At 31.3% G+C, this 22457-nt stretch overlaps 2 protein-coding genes across 2 annotated transcripts; both read right to left on the bottom strand.

Annotated features, from left to right (window-relative positions):
- Positions 1–60: 60 nt before the first annotated feature.
- LOC125820626 (uncharacterized) lies at positions 61–1311 on the bottom strand. Its single transcript, XM_049500041.1, has 2 exons — positions 856–1311; positions 61–762 (listed from the first exon to the last, which is right to left on the bottom strand). Exon 2 carries the CDS (start codon positions 746–748, stop codon positions 227–229), a length of 522 nt encoding a protein of 173 aa, XP_049355998.1. The 5' UTR covers positions 749–762; positions 856–1311; the 3' UTR covers positions 61–226.
- A 10139-nt stretch (positions 1312–11450) lies between these two features.
- Positions 11451–16922, bottom strand: LOC125820616 (uncharacterized). Its single transcript, XM_049500030.1, has 8 exons — positions 16748–16922; positions 15825–16140; positions 14829–15026; positions 14476–14748; positions 13951–14053; positions 13664–13782; positions 12617–12793; positions 11451–12315 (listed from the first exon to the last, which is right to left on the bottom strand). Exons 2-8 carry the CDS (start codon positions 16125–16127, stop codon positions 11515–11517), a joined length of 1974 nt encoding a protein of 657 aa, XP_049355987.1. The 5' UTR covers positions 16128–16140; positions 16748–16922; the 3' UTR covers positions 11451–11514.
- Between the last annotated feature and the right edge of the window lie 5535 nt (positions 16923–22457).

Genomic DNA, 22457 nt, shown 5'->3' with positions numbered 1-22457 from the left:
AATTGTAAAATCAGTTGAGCACACAGAATTCACACGCTAATCACGTGAACATGATTTTCATTCCATTCCATTTCATCACAATCCATCGCCAAACGATTCCAGTTCTATTGTGTTTACATTTTTGAGGCAAATTAAGCATTATTAGAGTTGTTTTTTCTACTTAATTTATTTCTTTTTTTCCATGGCGGGGATTTGAGGGTTGAAATTAAACCTAAAGTCGTCACCTTCATTCGGAATCGGGATCCATTTCCATGGCATGATAAGCAGCAGAATCAACCACCAAAGAAAGTGTAGGAATACAACTTTCAGCTCGAACTAAAACGTTAGTCTGCATCTCTCTGCTGTTCCTCGTCGGACTACAGGGCATCGACCTGAGCGATTTAGGAGATTCCAAGCTCCTCCGCAGAAGCTGCCTCATGGCAGCGATCAAGTGAACAGTCGGATCTGGAGGAGGAGTAGAAGAACTGAACTTCTTACAGAAATTGAGATGACGAGTTAAGGCTTCTTCCGTGTTGATCAACCTCTCACACCGCATCATCTCATCCTTCACTGCTTCCGCACACAGTCCGCATATCCATTTCCCCTGATACCGCTCGCGGATCGTCTCTATGTAAGCCAGAGTACACTCCTCCGTCAATCCACAACAATCGCATTTCGCGAAATCCACCTCGATTGTCGGTGCCGCAAGTTTTCCGGCCTCCGCTGCGTTCATCACTACCGCCGACTCACTGATTACCGTCGTCGACATCGTTTATCGTCAAACTGAAAACACACACACACACACAAAAAAAAAACGTCAATATCTTCTCAATGATAAGAATTACAAAAAAAATTAGAAAAAAAAATAAAAATTACCTGCAAAGCAGAGATCGAAACAGAGATAAATATATATATATATGAAAATACAAAACTACAAAGTTTTTTTAGTAATGATCTGATTCGCTCTACTTCTACTTTTCTCGGAGAAGAAGAAGATTAGTAGAAGCAGAAATCGTATTTTTTTTCTAATTATCTTTCTTTCTCCCACTCGCCTTCTTCGTCCTTTGTTTCTTCGGGAACAAAAAAAGTATCCATGAAAGACATCACAAAACTCAAAAAACTTTTCAATCAGTCTCTGAAAATTCTAATTCGATAACAAAGAATTTGCTTATTCACACAGAATCAATTTGTACAAAAATGCATAAATTGATAGAAACTGACAAAAAGTATATAATCTTCTTTTTTCCTTTTTCTGAAGAGTGAGAAATAAGGGAGGAGTGGGAGTCTAAAAAGAAAAACTCTCAATGATTGAGTGGGGGTTTGGAGAATCCACGTCAGTGATTGTGCTGGCAATTAAATTTAGGCCGTATATTAATAGTTTTCCAGCTAGGCGTTACCTATTGTATGTATGGAAATAAATCTCATTTTACATCTTATTCTTTATCTAATTATCAAATTTCAATATTTAAGAAATATTGGGAAATTTTCTTACCTTTATTTTAAAAGTTTTTTAACGAATAAGAATTCAGCACGTGTGGACCACCGACGTGGAAGGCCAATCTGTAAATAGGAAAATATTCATAATAAAAAGATCCTAATGTGAAATAACGTGGCAATGTAAATATGTGATGTCATTAAACTTAGACTTAATCTTCGGTTCACACTTCACGAATTAGCCATAATGACTTTTTTTCCCTTCTTGTTCCACACGTTTTTGTACTTGTAAATGTAAATCATTTACTTGTTTGTAATTAGGGGTTTGACATTGTACGGTATTAAAATTTTAATTTAATAAATGGTAAGTAAGATGAAAGGTAATGTGTACGCAAATGTTATAATTATCTTAAAAAAACTATTTTTGATAGACTATCTTAAAATTATATTATTATCATATCAAATTAATTTGATATATTGATCCGATCTCAATATTTCATTAGTTTGCTTTAATTTTGTTTTGTTTTTCAAAAAGGAGAAGGGAAAGAGTCATATTTCCTTTCTAAAATTAAAGACATAATGTATTTTTACGACTATAAGATCAATTTCCATCGTTAAGTACTTAGTCAATGGGTTGCCGAAAATTATTTGTTTCCTTTTTTCTCCATTGGTGTTTTAATACTCATGTTCTATAGACTATAAGGCTTATTCAAAATGTTTCTTGTAGTATTTTTTTCCTTTTTGAAAATTTGAATCTAAATTTTTAATTAAAATTGAAAGAGATTTTATCGATTTCATCACAATTTTTAATAACGTGTTTCTTCTACTTAGAGGAAGAGTATATCCTATTACATATTTTTTATATATAAAAATAAATAAAAAGGTCGAATCATAGTACTTCTTTTTGCTTACTTGAGAAGGAAAAGAAAAGTATATCTTAAAATTGATGATTTTGTTTCCAATTTTACTACCTTATGCAACTTGCTTGACCCGAATCCAACTTGCCTTTCTCTAAAAAGAACATAATCATTATTACATACAACTTTAATATAGCAAATTTATATAAACTTTAGTTCATTCATTTATTTCAATTTTTATTTGCATTCCTTTTCTATCAAATCAAAGTATCAAAATAAAAAAGATAGACATAATATCTGTAAATTACAAAAAAGTGAGTGTGATAAAATAAAATTTGAAGTTATCCGCGTCTCTTAGATGATTCTTATTAAAAAAAATTAGTGTCCAATTAAATGATATCATACATTAGTGTTTTTTTTTTTTTTTTGGGGGGGGGGATGGGGTGGGTGGTAACAACTAATTGAGAAGATATGCACATATTATTTTTTAACGAACAAACATATCGATTTTTAAAAAAGAGAAAAAGGATAACAAGGAATACACTTCCATTTGCTTTTTTGTAGGAAAAGGAATATGCTTCCACCACAAACATAATTGATTGCAGCTGCATATAGCAAATTTTCCATATTAGAATCTATGGTATGTCTGAAAACAAACAGAATTGAAGAAAATAAACACAAAAGAGAAGGGAAAAGGAATTTTTTTTGGGTAGGGGTCAGGGTTGTGAAAACAATTACAAGATGTATTCGGATTAGTTACTTAGACTTTTTACTTTGATTTACATTGTTTGTCTGATATTCACTTTGGAATCTGATTCATGTCCGATATTTGGAGGATAGTGTAAAGCTCTTTCTATGAAAGACTATTCCATTTTAAAGATTTAAACCTAAAATCTTCTATTAAGAATGAAAGAGTAAGCTAGCGTTTGACCATAGATTTCCAAATATTCTTGGTAAATATTACTTGGGTGAAATTTCACCATGTGTTTAGCCATAGTATTTGGAAAACATATTTCACTTTTTAAAAAAATATAATTTATACCCATAAGTTTTAAAAACTATCAAAACTAACCATAAGTTTGTATTACAAGTCAATTAGATATTCGTTGCAACAAATAACAAGTAGTGTCCATGACACTAGAGCAATGTGGTAGTTTGGAGTGAGTGCAACAAGCATCATTTCATATATCGTGAAGTAGACATAACACATTATTTTGTTACCCTGAACTGACTGTTCATCATTTTCATCAACAACCATGCCATCACTTTCATATTAACTGAATATTTCATCACTACTTTGGTGTTCACGTAAAAAATTATGTAATACAACACAACAACTACTATAGAGGGTGTTTTTGTAAAAAATAAAAATTTGGTGTAAAATTTCAATTTTTAAAAGATTCCAAATAATGAGATTTGGCCCAAATACTAGAAAAACTAGTATTTGGAAATTTGGGATATTTGCCAAATAATGATAAATTGTATGGACAAACACTATTTGCCAATTTTTCTCCTAAATATTACTTGAAAAATCTATGGCCCAACGGCTCCTAAATATCACCTTCATAAGTCCACAATCTTTGATGGTAAGTATTTTAACACTTGAAAGCAAAGCAAAACATCTTATTTCTGTGATTTGTATTTATTATTATTTTTGTATGCTTTGCAATTTGTTACTTTTTACTTTTCTGTTATATTGTTTGGACTCTTCAAAATTATTATTATATCTAACTATTCATGTCTAATCTTTTAAAATGCATTAATTTTTAAAAATTCAAAACATGTCTAACATCATTTTTAAAGAATTCGAACAACACAAAATTTTCTCAAATGAGGCAATAATCAACTCATTGATTGAACAATATATTCCAACAAGGCTAGTGCTAGGCTGGAAGCGGAAAGCTGATTTACTAGGTGGCCGCCGCTAAATCATGCGCCAATAATGCCAACTCGTCGACGGAATCAGAATTTAGTCTGACCTGGTAGATGAAAAAGAATAATCTTTTCGTCTCAATTCAAGTATTTTACTTTGACTAGACACGAAATTTAAAACATAAAAAATATTTAAATTCTGTAATCTTAAATTAGCCATTTAAAATATTGAAATAGATATTTTCTTTGAGGCGGATGAAGAAAAAAAAAGAGTAAGCTATTTAAATTTAGACGAAGAAAATAATAGAAATGACTTTTTTTGCTCTGATAAATTATTTTGTATTTTGCTATAGTATAAGGGGTCGTTTGGTTTGAAAATGAGTTATGATGGGATAAGTTATGTTGGGATAAGTTATGTTGGGATTAGTTATGATGGGATAAGTTGTGTTGGATTATTTTTTATTGAGTGTTTGGTTTGTTGTATTCAAAATAATAAATTTTAAGAACAATTTATTTGTTTACAAAAATGCCCTTCATTAATGTAAAAAGTGATATAACAAAAGGGTTGAAAGAGACATTTTTGTCATTTACCTATTTTATCCCGGGATAAGTTATCCCGGGATTACTATACCACCCAAGGAGAGGGATAACTTATCCCGGTACTAATTATTAATCCCGGGATAAGTTATCCCGAACTTGCCAACCAAACAACAAAATAAGCGGTACTATAATTTAATCCCGGGACTATTTGGTATTATCCCTCACACCAAATGACCCCTAAAGGTTAGCCCCATTGGTCGTGGACTAATGGTGGATGACTGTGTGTCCAGCTGGAGTCGTAAATTATTGGATAGAAAAAAGAGTGAATTTTACGCTACAAAAGTTGACCACTTAGGCAATATTGTTATTTTTATAAGCCAAGAGAAAATTGGGAATGTGACATACAATATAATATACCCTGAATGATAATGACCATTAGACGACTCACATTCATATATCTTTCATTTTTTATTTTACTTGTAGTGCATGGACCAAGTGAACAAACAAACTCATCTATCTTTTTTTTATTTATTTGTTTGAATGAAGGGGGTGTGGGAGGAATAATTGTGAAAACGACCCCCACTTAAAAATAATATAATAATAAGAAAAAAAGAGTTACCAAAATAATAGGAAAAAAGGAACTCACCAAACCTACACGTCGAACTATGAGCTACAAGCCTACGATGGTCAATGCTTTTAAAATTATAGAAGCAATGTGGCAGAAAAGAAATATTATAGTGTAGTTTGAAAAGAATTAACATTGTGTGTGTCAGTTTGTTCACATTGTCAATTTTAACTCTAAATAAAAAAAAAGAGTTGTCAAGGGTCCGTTAAAAATAAACCGTCTCCTATAAAAGTAGGAGTAAGGTATGTGACTATGTGTACGTCATATGTATCCCTCATCATACTTACTTGTGTGATTACAATGAATTTATAATTGTTGTAGAAATAAACATGTGTCCTATGATCTAACTAGAGTTTAGTTAACCCTCAAAGATATTAGGTGATCACATATATAGAGTCAAAAAATAAATAAAATCCAAAGAGTAAGAGGTTTCTTCGGCAAGGATCGATATACAATGAAAATGTATAAAATTCTTTATTTTAAATCAGAAGTCTGGAATTCAATCATTAGAAATAGAGTCACATTTAGTAGAAAGTGTTAAAACTCCCATAGTAAACTTTCTACGTCGCAAAACTAGATTAGTTAGATTTTAAAAAAAGAATCAACAAGATTAGTTAGATTAATAAATCTATTAATTAATTAAATACCATATCATAATTAATCAAATAAATAAATAAAAGAAAACAAGAAAAAATGTGCTAATAAATTTGAAAGCATCCTCTCATCTTTAATCATCTTTAATGTTTAAGTAGGACGTAGGTCATACCCAAAGGGAAATGAAAGGGAATGCTCTAATAAGACATTTTATGCATCAATTCACATGGCTATGTGTTTAGACTAGGACATATTAATTACTCCCCCTTTTCATGTTTCACGCTTCTTTTGTCAATTTCATTTGATAGAAGAATAGATATATGTCCATCATGCATACAAATCAAATATTTTTATGCAACTATTCATAAAAATATCTCAAGAGGGCCTATACCTATATATATGTTCTCCTAGTTAGTTAATTTTCACTTCAAATGTCTTGTGTTTCAAGGCTCAACTTACAACTTATATATATTGGATCGTATTACAAATGATATAAAAGAAACAACTAGCTAAATATAGAAGTTATAAATTAAAGAACATAAAGTCTCTGAATCCATAGTCTTCTTCTTCCAATTATTAGATGAGGACAAATATAGCTAACATGGGATCTGATTTTTCTTTTCTTGTCGATCAGTGACTGCATTCCTTGACACCAATTTTTCTTTTATACACATAATTGAGTGTTTTGTTTTTACCAATATAGAAAAACGAAAAAATAAACGAGATACTACTAATAATATAGAAGTAGTAGTGAACTCATGACTTTTGTCAATAAGTGGATAAATTAATCCATCATTAAAAAAGAAGTATGTTTTAAATTTTTCAAATTGATTGAGGAGGTGAATTATTATAGAGTTAAATTCTCTTTATGCGGTCTCTAAGTTTGATTGATCTAATATTTGGTCGCTTAACTAATATTGGGCATCCATATTTATTATTATGTCATCCACGCTTCAAATTAGTTACATATATGTATTTTGCTTATGCCAAGTGGGAATTAGTTTATTTTTTTGTTAAAAGATGAGAAGAAACCTTTTCTAATCAAAAGTTGCCTCTGCATATCTTATGACGTATTCTTTATATTTAGTTTAAGACTAGTCATAGGTTTTATTCTTGTTTTGATACTTATTCTTTCAAAGTTTAATCCAAAATTAGAAATTTAATACCTCAATAACTATAAACTCTTCGTAAGCATGAATGAGAATGAGACTGTTTGGTTGATGCACTACTATTTTATATATATTTAATGTTTCAAGTGTGCAATTTTCTAATATCTAATTACTTGATGAACACTATAGTTTTTATTCATTTTAAAATCATATGCAAAGCATGTCATGGTTGTAATGAGTGACCTAATACGATCATAGAGAAACTTTTTTTAAAAAAAATTAGCGCATAAAATGCGGAATATGCGCTTAAACTTCGTGACCATTCAATCTTATACAATATATAAATAATATTGGATTCAAAATTTGTATTAAAAAAAAATACAATATAACGAAAATAAATCTAGAAAAAAGCTAAGAAGATTCAACATTTTTTATACACATAAAATTAAGAGTAATTTAACGTTATATATACCATGTAGATTTTCAACAAATAAAATATAAATGAATTTCTTATAATATCATATCTCCGTCCTGATATATACACGTTATAACAAGTTAAAAACTATAACTTTTAGGAAAACTTGTTGTATGTAATCTATATTTCTTTTGAAATTTGTGTCTACCTATATATATAATCATAAAATGAAGACATTATTCTTTTGTTTAAGAATGTCGTTATCTTTAGTCATTAGAGTCCATCAAAGTTGTTTTGATGAGGTGAGCTAATATATATATATTAGCCAAAATTAAGGAACAATAATATTGGAACTGATAGGAGACACGTGGTAACTAACTACTGAGACAATATATACTATATATTACTATATAAGAAGAGGGAATAAGTATTCACCACAAGTCAACATGTGTTTTACTATATAAGAAGAGGGAATAACCAATATATTTATAAAAAGAAATGACATATAAAATAAAATGGAGAGAGTATTGATTTTTCAAAATGGAAAAGGACAAAACACATATAAAAAAAAGTTGGTTTAACTCTCAAACATAAAAAGTAACATATGTTATTAAAAACTTTAATAAAAAGTACTATAATTTACAATAAATAATAACTTAAAATATCTACAAGACAACAAAAAACAGACTAATTTTTGTACTGCTTCTGTCACATAAATTAGGATTGGGATAATTTTAAAATTTTAATTTTGGTTATACATTATAAAATAGCCAAAAAATTGAATGATATAATTTTTTTTAAAATAACTGAATGAATCGTCCTATCGATAACCCTAATGTTACTTCTACTCTGTTTATTTTTACTTAAATTTAGAAAGATATGCTTCATTTCTACCCTCAATCTTATCGCTACATTTATTTGCTATTTAAAATTGAAATTAAAAAGACAAATGACAAATAAGTTTCTATATTAGCTCACTTATGAGCAAAATATATTATAACAATCTTTACTAATTTTATAACAATACATAAACTGTACTCCCTCCATCCCATATTAGATGGGCACTTCCAACTTTACACGGTGATTAAGAAATCATTAATACATTGGAAGACTTCACCATTTTGCCCTTTGTTTATATCAATGCACATTGAAATGAGTTACAAAAAATACACATACAATATAGGAATGGTCATATTAATTGTAGGGATAAAATGGAAAAGAATTAATTAATTCTATCCTAATTTAATAAGTGCTCAAATAATATGAAAAAAATATTTTTAGTAAGATTCTCATCTAATATGGGACGGAGAGAGTAACAATATAACTTTATTAATGTTGGCCCGGGCTTTCTTTACTAGTAGAAAAATAAAGTTCATGAGCTAGTATATATATATTAGCCAAAATTAAGGAACAATAATATTGAAACTGATAGGAGACACGTGGTAACTAACTACTGAGACAATATATATATATATATATATATATATATATATATATATATCATTTCTTTAAATTCATCCAGAAACTTCTAAATTGCAATATATTGAGTAAGATTTAACATATGTCCATTCTTTTAATTTATTGACCCTATATATCATATTCATGAATTTATCAATATTCATTAATTATTAATAGACCCTATTCTTTTATGTGGTTCTCCTTCCACGTGCTTTGTCATTTTCATCTATACGATCACACTCTACCTTATCAAACTACATAATAATTTAATTAATCAAACAAATCGATTAATAAATTCAAAAAAATGGCCAATATCCAGCTATTCCGATTCATTGTTAATATATAGTTAGGCCAAGGATAAACTAATTACTTAGTAATTACGTTAAATTAGATTATCTTTATAACGTATACAAGTTAAATAAACGAAATGCCAAGTTTATTGTATGTTCTTAATTCTACCAAAAGAGCTGGTCAATGATAGACAATAACTCTTTTCTCGGAAAATAACTTGACAATTTTCATCTATATAGTTCATCATAAATTATGTTAGAAGTTATTTTATTTTATTTTTTTAAAATAATAATAATAATAATTGGGGGTAGGCCGCCGTAATAGAAAGGATTATAATGTGGGGAATCAAATTCTCACTATTAAAATTAAAGCTCAGATAGTCAATTAACTAAGCTATTACGATTTCTCGTGTCAAAAGTTTGCTTACTTAAAAAGGAAAAAAATTAAAGGGCAAATTACAGAAATCACATACGTTTAAGGCAAAATTACAATTTATCCCTTAAAAGTTTATAATTACAGAAATCCCTCAAACGGATACAATATTATAAGCGCTGATACATTAATCTGATGCGCGAGATATAATAATATAACCGTTGATACATGCGCGAGATATAATAATATAAGCGTTGATACATTAATCTGATGTGCGAGATACAATAATATAAGAATTGATACATTAATCTGATGCGCGAGATACAATAATATAAGCGTTGATACATTAATCTGATGCGCAAAAATAAGGGATTTTGGAGATTTGTAATACTTATAGGGGATAATGGTAATAAGTAAACTAAAAGATGAGATTTCTGTAATTTTTCCAAAATTAAATGTCAAGAACAAACAAATAGATTAGGAAGATGTGGGGGACTAATTGGGATAACAAGTTAGTCAATAAAAATGAAATGACCCACAGATGGAGTATTTATTAGTGTACCTTCCAGAAATATCTCATGAGTTATTTCTTCTATGATTCAATTCAACCTTCACTCACATGTCTTTTATAGGACAAGAAATTAATGATTGACATGAAAACACAGACATACTAATTCACACTTTTTTGTACACTATTGCCCTGTTCTTATTAATATTTCAGAAAAAGAAAAGATATATATAAAAATAAAAATAAAAAGGAGATGTTTTGCCTCAATTTGCAGTTGAAATTGTCACTTAATTTAAAACAAAATATTATTTCAATAAGCAAATGAGTTGCGCAAATGCAATTTGTTTCTAGATGATTATATTACCATTCTATATGATTTAATGTAAGGAAACAAAAATTTCTACAACCTATCATAATTCATATGTAACTTAAATCCTTCCATATATATCCATAAGATAAGATGGGAGGTATATACCTCTCTCACGCAAGTTGCAAATTATGTCAGATCTAAACCACACGATATAATATTCTCTTATTGGAATACTTTTTATATACAATGAGGTTAAAATTCACAAACAATTATTTTTTAGTTCTCATAATTTAAAAATAGTCAATATCTTGAAGTTTCAAAATTCACGAATAAAATTCTAAAACAGTGATATTAAAAAAAGACATGGTTGAAAAATGACAGATAATTCACTAATTCTAGGACCCACAACATTTGAGCAGTGGTGACATTTTGACCAAGTATTGCACTCAATAACAAGGGAAATTTGAGATGTAAATCACAATTAATGAAGCAGTGGGGTTCACATTGTTACAATTATAAACGTTGCTTGATGGAAAATTCACACCAATAATTGCTAAACATGATTGCATGTTGCTCTTAAGTCAATCATCACTTGATCACAATCCAAGTAAAAGTGTTCTTCCGTTCTTTTTACTTGTCCATTATATTAAAAATACATGTTCACTTTTATTTATCTAATTTAAAATAATTTACTATTTTACCTTTATTATTATTATTATGTATACTATCCATTTTTCAAAACATTGAATTTATTATATTCAATGAATGATAAAAGTAAAACTGTCATTTTATTTATTAGTACTTTTAAAGAAATGTGTCACAAGTAAAAAATAAACGGAGGGTAACGAAACTTTTGGCTGATTTAAACACCTTGCCTCCTGTATCTAATATTTAAATCTTATGCTAACAAAATGTTCTATTAAAGAATAAAAACTCTTCCAAGATATATACATCAATCTAAACACCTTCAAGGCTGTGTCAAGGTTTAGCTAAAGAGAAACTCATCAGTAAGCAACCCCTGACTAGGCTGCATCCATTGACCCCGAGCTCTACAATCATGAAAATTGAAAGAAACAAAAATTGCTACGATACAATCGACAAGGGCCTGGTTTCGAGTTTTTCTTTCATGCCATACGAAACCAATATCCCATCACTGACACTGAACCTCAGATTCCATTGATTTGTCACAAGCATCGTTGTTCTCAAGATCCCTAATTAGTTTCTCTATCTGCCTTCTATAAACCGGCATGAAATGATCACTGATCATAGTTTGTGACAGCCTTATTTTACTGTACAATGATCTCGGAGTGAGAAAGATACCAACCTTTGTATCCTTGGGTTGGTTATGGTCCTCACTCAATGTATCGCTGCCACTTTCATGATCGACTTCCTCAGAGAGGAGAGTAACAATATGCATTATCTTTCCAGGAGGAAAGAATCTGTGCACCTCCTTTGTGTTTGGAACAGAGTTTTCACTTGAGCTCTGACCTGACTCTGCAATGGCCGCTGCTTCTTCTTCCCTAATCTCCTTCGCGACATCAGTTTCCCCTTCAGACTGATCATACAGTTCATGCTCTAGTTGTTGCCACATCTCAACTTCTGTCATTCGGTCTTCAGGTCCATGTTCACTATCATCAAGATCGGGATCCAGGCTAGTATGGATATTAATCCCATCTGCAAAAGATTGATCAATTTCCAAGTTCCACGTGACTCCCTCGGTTGAAGATATAGGAAGTTCCATCACAGTCGAACTTCTTGTCTCCTTGGATTCCACAATGAATGTTTCAGAATTTTCACCGGAAGAAGTTCCACAGGAGATTTGCCGTTCTTCAGAATTAACCTGAATAGCTGTGGATCGACGTCTTGGACCCATGCATGACCATGATGACAGTTGCATGGCAGGTCGTGACAATGCTGCCTGGGCCATACTTTGCGCTCTCTTCATGACAACCTACGGATCACTGCCAATGTCAATCACCAATTCACCTCGACGACTGATAAATATGGTCAAATGACTCCAACAGAGTGCAAGATACAAAATAATCAGAGCAAGAAACTCTACAGCACCACCCTATTGTCCCATCCTACATATTACAGACATCACCTTAAGTGAACTGACTATTAAACAGGTTCTCTTGATTATTGGTCAACCAAATCGTCAGACAAGTTCACTCATAACCAAACTATATTACAGCTACATTACTTCACAATGTAAGGGAGAACTGAAATAACAGAGTAAACTATTGTCACACCTGTGTACCACTGGAAACAGGCCGCAGTATTGCACCAGCACCTGCAACCTTAGCTTTAGCAGTGGCGATAGATGGAAGACGAGACCCCAGGGCTGATGCAGAACGATAAACAGTACTAAGAATCCTAGTATGCTCAATCTGATTTCTTAGATCGTTCAACCAAGCAGATGTTGTCACCTGCAACATGAAAAGAACAATCCCCTCTTGAAAGACCATACCTTAAAACTAATGAAGTGTTAGAAGCAGAGGTGCAATGTTGGTAAAAAGAACAAGCTTCCAGACGCTATTAAGAAAACTACGCACATAGTAGCAACACAAGGGATCATAATCAGAACCCTTTACTCTGAACCATCAGTGGTGTGTAAACTTGACAATCAAGATCACCATGTCAAACTATACCAATATATACCAAAGAGAATTAACTCAATTTCTCCAAAGGTGGAATAGACGAGATTTAGGCCAAAAACTGAATCCTCTAGAAGTTTAGAAAGCAACAGCAGACACTAATCTAAATGGATCTTACACCAAAACGCAAATATAAGACAAACACATCAATCAATCAATGAATAACAATGCATCAACCCTGAACTAATTAAGGTCGGCTAGCAAGAATAGGATGGATTAGAAGATAAGACCAACATCATCTGGCTAGAGGATGTAGTATTAGAGTGATATTTGCTAACTCTTGTATCTCTATGATGCATGCATTGGGAGAGAGTCCTTGTCTAAGGTATACCATAAAAGGTTCTCCGGCTGCATAGTTCAGACAATTGATTCCATTGAAAGAAGAATAACTGGAAAAAGAACTGTGACTAGTATTCAAATTCATATTCACCCAAACATGACAACCAAAAGTTTGAAGTGCAAGATACGTCCAACATCAGGGCAAAACATACTAGTCCACCAACCAAGGAAACAGGTTGCTAGTCCAGCAACAAAACCAAATATGCTAGTAACCTACCAAAGAAGGAAAAGACACCAACAGAAAGCACCAATTTGCACATAAAGCAGCCACAGAAATTCTGTTAAGTAGATCCAGAAGTTAACCTCAGAACGCAAATCGTCCACTGAAGCAGCTGAAAATGTAGGGACCAAATCAGCTCCATTGATTACCGAGGTAATAAATTCACACCCCGATTCAGCTAATTCCCATGTCATACAGGCAGCTGCAAAGGATATTTCGTTAAGTGAGAACGACTGATGACAAGTGAACAAAATGGTAGAATGTGGATATATATATTTAAGCACATGCATACAATCATAGGCAGATGACTAGAGTCAAATTAGAACATTCCAGATTGTATGCATAAGTTAACAAAAATTATATATGATACCTGGAGCAAATGCTACACAGGTAGCTGTTGACAGTTCCTTCTGCTCACGAAGTACATAAGTTAAAATAGCTGCAGTTCCTCCACCCAAGGAGTGTCCCACAATCTGTGCGCCAAAAGAAGATCAATTTTACAAGGTAATTAACCAAAAAACACCATGAAGGCATTTGCAAGAAATCCCCTAATAAAATAGGGCATATACACACTAATTGGAAAGGAATAGCAGACCTACCCTCCATGCAACTCACACCCCAAATAAAATCAATAGAGATGCAGATGCATGCCAAGAGAAAGAGAAGGATAAAGAGCAACAAAGTCCAAAAAAGAATACAAACAAATTACTGGGGAATCAAGAAAATAGAGAATTAGTCACATGAAAAATATACCAGGTTGCAATGGAAAAGATCCACCCGATATGATTAAAATTTTCAATTAAAAAAATCAGAGAGAAACCTCCAACCCCAAGATAAAAACAGAAAAAGGAAGCAACCATGAAAGAAGGAAAAATGAGACTTAAATATCAAGCACCTTAAGTTTGTATTCAGGATAAATGCTAAGAGCTTTAAGAAGACAAGGCGTTGCAAGTTTTGCAATCCATCGAGCAGCCGCCACCATTCCACAATGTGCATAGCCTAACACCAAATTGCTAACTCCTCCCTCATGTACCATAGTGTGATGGAAAGGCACAACTGCACCAGTAGCAGCTGTCAAAGTATCTTTAATACTATGAGTTCCACGTATTACAAGGAGGAAAGATCTTGATCGGTGGTCTGCGAGTATTGTAAAAGCTGGCTTCAGAATCTGCATAATAAAATTTGTGCATTTAGAAGAAAGGAATACATATTTTAAGTCGGAGCTTGAGAATTTCGGACGCGACTTACTCCAGCTTTGGGTTCTTGTAGTAGTACACTTTCTTGGGAATAGCCTGTCTCCTCCAAGAATAATGGGAAAGGTTTTTTGGAGAAATGCCAACAAACTGTCAACAAGTGCAAGAGGCATTTAAGCTCTGCAGCAATATCAGAACCTTTTAACTGGGCACTGTCTTCAACACAGAATATGCTACTAACATGTATGTTTCCCTGCAGACATTACATGAACCTACTTAGTGACCAAGCTCGGTAAGTTAGTCCTAAGTCAAAATCAAGGTGGATACTAACACGACATAATTGAAAACAACATAAGACCAATATAAGTTTTGATAGTTCACTGTTGGGCAATTAAGTTAAAATGACACCTTCCTGGAGAAACTAATAGCTGCGGTAAAAAAATCTAATGCAAAAAGCATAGAAGTAACAATCAAAAGGAGGGAGCCCTCTCGAGGCACTTTTCTCCTTGAGCCTACAGTATTTAGTTGTATGATGGTCACAGTCTACCAAGCTTACACGACTATTGTTTTAAAGATAAAGGTTGCTGTAACAAGAACTGAAATTGGAGGGACTAGGAACTAGTTATTATGAATTAAAGAAATAAATAAGTAAAGAATCAATAAAGCTTTAAATACATAATAATTAAAAAGAAAATGAAATGAAAAAAAAAGGATAGAACCCTGAGTTCAGTCTCAGAAAAGCAACCAACAAGATCCAAAATTAGAAAGAAAGGAATGTGAAAATCTATTGGAAACAGGAACAATTTTTTTTTACAGGTGTTCTATATTGGACGTTGACAAACAGCTACTTGATCTAACATCTTCTTCCCCTTATTTTTTCCCATGGTGCAATTATTTGCATACTACATTCATGTTATATACCCCTTTCCAACATAGAGGCAACATAGTGCAATTATTTGCATATTTGCTTAAACATATGATTGCATAAAACACTTCCACATCAACCCAATGCCTTTACTGGGAACAAACTAAATAACTGATTCATGATTACCTGCTGCTTCAAAAGAAAACTGATGCCAAAAGCCAAATCCCCAATAGGCCACTTGCCCAGGGTCTCCGAGTAAGTAAATCTAAGAGTCTCGGACAATGTTGCAATTGTCTCCAACCATGTAGCAGGGGCCTGTATAAGTCTATTGGAAACCCTATTAACTCCTAGTAGAGCATGATCTTGGCCACTACTGCCACATTCATCATCATCGTCATCTGTTGTTGGAGAAGATTGCAACTTCTTATTTAACGTATAATACAATAGCGCAGCAGCACCTGCTGCAGTGGCGATAGTTGCCGTCGCCATCAGTTTCCGAAACCTAGTTTTTAATAGCAAATACAGATAAAATTCATTAGAATTCAATACAATCTCTTTATAACAAAAACAAAATCTCATCTTTGCTGAATGACATAGAACCAACAACAACAACCCAGTGTAATCCCACAACTGAGGGTCTGGTGAGAGTTAGATGTATGCAGACCTTACCCCTACACCTTTGTGAGGTAGATAGACTGTTTCTTAAAATGACAACAAAACATCAAGACATAGTACCAATGCACCACAATGTAAGTTTCTAATTATGTGTTCACTAAATAAAGTAACACAAGAGACGTAAAAGAACATTTTTTTCTCTAAGAAATGGCAAAACCCCTTGTTTGGAAAAAGTAAAACCCTAGATATTAAGAAAACAATCTCTTTTACTACATCAACAAACTTTTCTTCCAATAAAGATTTCATTTTTCCCTATCATTAACCGTAACCATCCTCAAAAATCAAATACTAATAAGTAACGGAAATTAACCTGAACATGGTGAACATCTAACAGATTAAAAAAACAGTACTATAATCCAATAATTTAAGAGACAGAATAAATCAATTAGGGTGATTAAAGAATGGATTGAAAGGGTGATATTAGATTAAGGAACCTGTGGAGATCGATTGTAGCAGAAAAAATTGAATCTTGGGATGATTACTTCAATTGTAAGGAACTCAAAAACTTGGAGAACAAAAGTAAAGTATCGGAATTTTGACAAATTAAATAAAGTTGATAGCTTAAATGGGAAGTGGACTATCTCTTTCAAACTGAAACGAAACTTGTATCGGATTATTATGATTTAGAATTTGCGTACATAAACTGGGACCTTCTTAATTTTTCGGATTACAAAAAAAAATAAAATCCTTGACAACGATGGTTTTATTTAATTTCTGGACACGTGGATTTTGCGGAATAAAATTACGCCCAAAGTAGACTAAATAAACCGACTCGGCCGCAGGAGTTGGTTTGACAATTGGAACAGATTCGGGAAGTAATATTAGGGATGTAAAATTAGTTTTGTTAAATTATGTTTGGTTTCTTTGTTAACGTTTAGTTTATTTCGGAGTGCAGTTACAATCAATTTTAAAAGGCTTAGTTTAGTGATAGAGAAGTCACTAATTATTATATATATATATGAGTATTGATATCTCTTGACACAAGTTAAAGATTTAGTTTAGTAGTTAAGAGTTTAGATTTAAGTCCTGATATGAAAAAATCTTTGGTTAGAACTATTTCTCCTTGAATAGGGCCTTACGCGGTGTGAATTTGAATTAGTCAGACTTCAATGCGGATATCAAACTGAATAAGAAAAAATTACAATTACAAAATAGTTTTAATAAACAATATCATATTTCTCTCTCTTCTTTTCAATATGGTTAGTCGAATTCTCCCGATCAATCATCACTCGTATGTTTATTTCATTTCGGCTGGCAAAATAAAATGAAAATTATGTTTAATTATAAATAGTAAAGTAATTATGAACTTAATCAATCAAAAAATGAAGTGGAGATCAATTTTGAAGAGATCTCCGAATACTATGTCGTTAAAACCTTTGTAAATTTTATTATATATGAACATGAATATTCATGATTCCTTTTATTCGAGAAATAAAAATGAGAAGTAAAGGCTAATAAAGGAGATATTATATGAATCTTAAAACATTTTTATTATAAAAAAAGTCTCTCGCTGGACATGATAGTCAGTTACAATCGGTAAACTAACGAAAAAAATAATTTGATTTATTCACATAGTTGAATTGGGTCTCATTCTTTCGATTCCTCATTGCATACTTCAATGAGAAAGGAAAAGAGCTTTGTTACATGCTTCTTTGGACATTTTCGATATCTTTGATCAGTTTGGATTTTACTAATTACGTAGAAGATGTTTGCCGTACTGCATAATTTTTCCTTATAAAAATGCATTTTGATACAATCGGTAAAATGTAGGTTTGAAATGTGGAGGAAGCCTCCGTATAATGGGCCTAAGTCCCAACTTAAAGTGGGCCGAACCTACTTCTTCTCAGATGGAATAGAGCCCAACTTAAGTGGATCATCAACTGGGCCTAACTGGGTCGAAAGAAATGTTCAAATACCCACTTTTACACCGTTGATTAAAAAGGAATTTAATTACACAAATTTCATAGTATTAAGAGTTAATTACATTTCATTCTTACTCTTTTCTAATTTACAAAAAACTCTTAAATTTGGTGGAATCCGAATACATCCCAAAATGTCCTGATACATTGCGTCTTGGTTTCAGATACATCACTCAACGTCCTGATACATTGCATACGTCCCGATACATTGCGTAAAGTAATGTATCCGACCAATATATCACGTAAAGTGATGTATCCGAGAATAGGGATTTTTGTAATTTTTTCAAATGGTAGAGAATTTTAGAAAATATGGTAAAATAAATTATTTATTTACGTATAAATGTTTATAAAAAAATTAGCCACTATCTCAAAACTAAACAACATTTAACCACTCTTTAGTGCGAAATATATATTTAGACAAAAATAAATAAAATACAAAAAAAAATAATCAAAAGCAGAGTGTGTTGTTGTTACAAGTGAAATTTATCACATTATACTAGTGCTCGAGAAGTGAACCCCCCACGAATGAAATTCCAATAAGTGTTTTAGCGCTTCTAATTGAGAAAAACTTAACTTGTATGAAATTCTAACATGAGATTATAATACTATTACCTTAATCTTATTATCATTATCTTCACTTTTTTCCCCTTTGTCATGGTTTGGGGAAATGTTACTCTCTCAGTTTAAAATCATGAGATTGAAAAGATTATGTACAATTGTATATTTTTAATTTAAGATCATTAAATTTAAAAATTGTTCTTTATTTTTTAAATTTCGTGCATAATCAAAATAAGGCATTTAAATTAAGACGAAGGGAATACTATTTTTGTAAGCCCCCAGTGGCTCTTGGGTGTGATATTTTCCAGGGAATATGTACAGTTGGGTTAATTTTGGAGAGAGTTTAAAGTCATTTGTGGTCCACTGACCCAAATGTCAAATGTTGCAATTACTAAAAGAACCAGCTGGATTGTAAACGATCCTTTTTGGACATGTTATATGTCTATAATGAATTAATATATCGCATTTTTGGGTAGAAAAAAAAGAAAGAAGAAAAAGAACCAGCTAGATGGACTTGAGCCCTTGATGTCTATTAAAATATAAAATCAAACACTTCGAAACAAAAACCTCACACGATAACGATTGACATGTGAGCCTCATGACAATCTATATATAAATATTCCATCCAAAAATAAACTCAGATAAAAATTTCAAAAACTGTTTTACATAGTAGGATGACTATTGATCAGCATCTAAATTTATCCTAGGATTTGTATGATTGATCGTTTCACATGAATATATAGGACAAATAATTAATTTCAATGGGTCAAATATACCCACTCCTTGTGGTTCTCCCTCATCATACGTTATGCTTAGTTTTATTATAATGGGAACATATAATTATACTATAGGTCCCCCCCACTCCAATAATTTTGATTTCTACTCTTATCAAATCTAAAAATATAGGCACCATGATATCACATGATTTTAATTTTCAACTACTACCACTCTTATTAATCAATTATTTCACAAACAAATTGATAACTATGTGTCCCACTCTCCATCACCTCTTCTTTTTTGTTTTCATTTTCTCCATCCCCAACTTTCTTTGTTACACATTTCACACATTTTTTAATTTTTTTTTTTTGGCTTTCTGATGTCAACTTGACCTTCACTGGTGATTAGGATGGTAAAAGTAGTTACTCTTTATGTCTGAATTTATCTGTCCTATTTATATTTAACAATGAGTAAGTTACTTTCTCTTCGTTTGAATCGATCTATTTTATCCTATTTAAATTTAACAACAAGTGAGTTACTCTCTCTGTCTGGATTTATTTGTTCTCTTTAGATTTAATAGTGAGTTAAAAAAATTGAAAATAATTTTTGAAATATTATAATTTTAAATATTTAATGTGTAAAGATGAAATTAAATAGTAATACACCATAAAAAGAAATTGACATTTTTTTAAAAAACAAACTTAAAAAGTAAGATAAAATTTGAACATTTGCATGTCGGTACCAAAAATCGATGTCTTAACACTTGGCTATACTCCATAGGCCTGTTTTGGACGGTAGAAATGGAGAGAGGGGGAAGGGAGAAGCAGGGCCCGAAGAATGAGCCGAGCCGTGCAAGGACGCAAGGATATAACAAGTAAGCAGCAAGGTTCTCCCCTTAGGACCGACTACAGAAAGCTCGCGACTCTAATAGAGAGAAATTAAGGGTAAGCTATCTGCTCTATTTGCTTGCAATGCTATTCCTATCAAAGTTGGCGAAGACTTCTGTAACCTTAGACTCGTTATATTATTCGATCAAACTCGTTGGTTTTGACGTCCACCGAAAGTCGGCAACCTTCATCACCGTCAACATTTGATACTCTCTCGATAGTTTCAATGGTTCACAGAAAGCCTTTGGTGTAATAAACTGCAAGCCCTTAAAAAGAAAGTATATACTTAAAACGAAAGGGAAAAAGAGAAATAGTAATCGTGACTCGATGGATATGGATAGGATGATCTACTTTTTTAAAAAAAAAATAAAAAAAATATAGAATCATATCATCCACTAGAAAAATAGATTTCAGATGAGTAATATGAATATTGGATTATCAATACCTATTTGTATGCTTGTTATTTTTTTTGTTCTTTTTTGTTTTTTAACAATCTAAGCTTATTTTAGTTTTTGTTGTAAAATGAGTGGAAAATATAAGAATATCAAAGAAGAAAGGAAGACAAATGGTAATGGAAAGTATAAAGAAGAGAATCTTATTTAATCTCTTCAAGTGTGTCTTTCACAAATGTAAATATTTTTCTTTTATAGGATGTACAAATCATCGTTAACAATCTTAAACCAAATGTGTTAGTAGATCTTTAAGACTTACATTAAATATATACATTGCATTAGATTGTTGATAAAAAGAAACATCCACAATTAAATGAATTTGTAACCATTTTTAGTTTATGCCTCGCTTAATTATTTCTAAAGCCATAAATAATATATTGTTTATATTAACTATGAATGAATTAAATATTTTATTTATTTTTATTTAATCCATTTTTCAATCTATTTATATTCGATCTGATCCGCTTGTTGACCTATCTTTCTCTTACTATAATGATTTGATGCATCCATTAATACGTAAATTTGTTGTTTTCAGATATTTCATTTTCTTGAGAGTAGGATATGTCTGTGATAATATCTGGCACAATTGAATTTCAGCGTTAGATTTATTTTCATCGAACGGCCTATACTTTGTTTCTTAATTAAATTAATAATTCAGTTTTGTCAAAAAATAAAAATAAAAAGTACTTTGTTTCTTATACTATATATTACAGAAAGACAAACGTTAGTGATAGGTTAGTCCCACAAGATCCTATTTTTAGTCATAGGCAAAGTCCCAATCGATCCTACTGTCTTCGTTCCCACTAATATTTATTTCTCCATGTATCTTCTTCTTCAATGTGATTTTTTTTCACAATACTGATAAAGTTTTCATATTACATTTTTTATGACATAATTTTATCTCTAACAACAAATCATTATTAAGAAAGTAAAAAAATACATTTAATTATTTTGTTATTAAAATAGAGATACGTGAATATATTAAATACATTTTAATCTTATAGTATTAAACATATCATGTGAAAAATTGAATCACAAAGTTACTAAAAAATGAAAAAAAAAAAATTCTTTTTAAATGTCTAAAAAGTAAAGTAATACTCAAGTGTCATATTGCCAACAAAAAGACAGGAAACTCGATAACTTTTAATTTTCAATTAGTTATAAAAACATATATATACTATGAATATATTAATAATGTGTTAGATTTAAGCTTTTTAATAAATAAAAGATGAATATATTTTAATTTTAAATATATTCTTTTCTTTTATAACTTAAATTTTATGGGGGAAACGAGTTTTTGTTTCTTTATATAATAACAAAACAATTTTTAAAAAATCAAGAATTAAAAAATTACTATAGTACTTTATATTGACCACTGACCAGCATGATATCACAAGTTGCGCAATTAATTACGGGTAGGTGAAAAAGTGGCATCAATTATTGAGTGTTGTAGATCGATCTTTATTTGACACGAGGAATATGTTTATCTTAATTACATGTGTATAAAGTCTTCTTCATTAAATTACTAGTAAATTAGAGTAGTTTGTCCATTCAATAACAGCAAAAAAATTGCTTGTCCTTTTCTTGTAATTCTAAAGATTTTTTATTTCT

The sequence above is a fragment of the Solanum verrucosum genome, unplaced genomic scaffold (genome assembly GCF_900185275.1).
Source record: "Solanum verrucosum unplaced genomic scaffold, falcon-dt-bn FXZP01000117.1, whole genome shotgun sequence".
In the NCBI taxonomy this organism is placed as follows: domain Eukaryota; kingdom Viridiplantae; phylum Streptophyta; class Magnoliopsida; order Solanales; family Solanaceae; genus Solanum; species Solanum verrucosum.
This window is presented reverse-complemented; position numbering and strand designations above follow the sequence as displayed.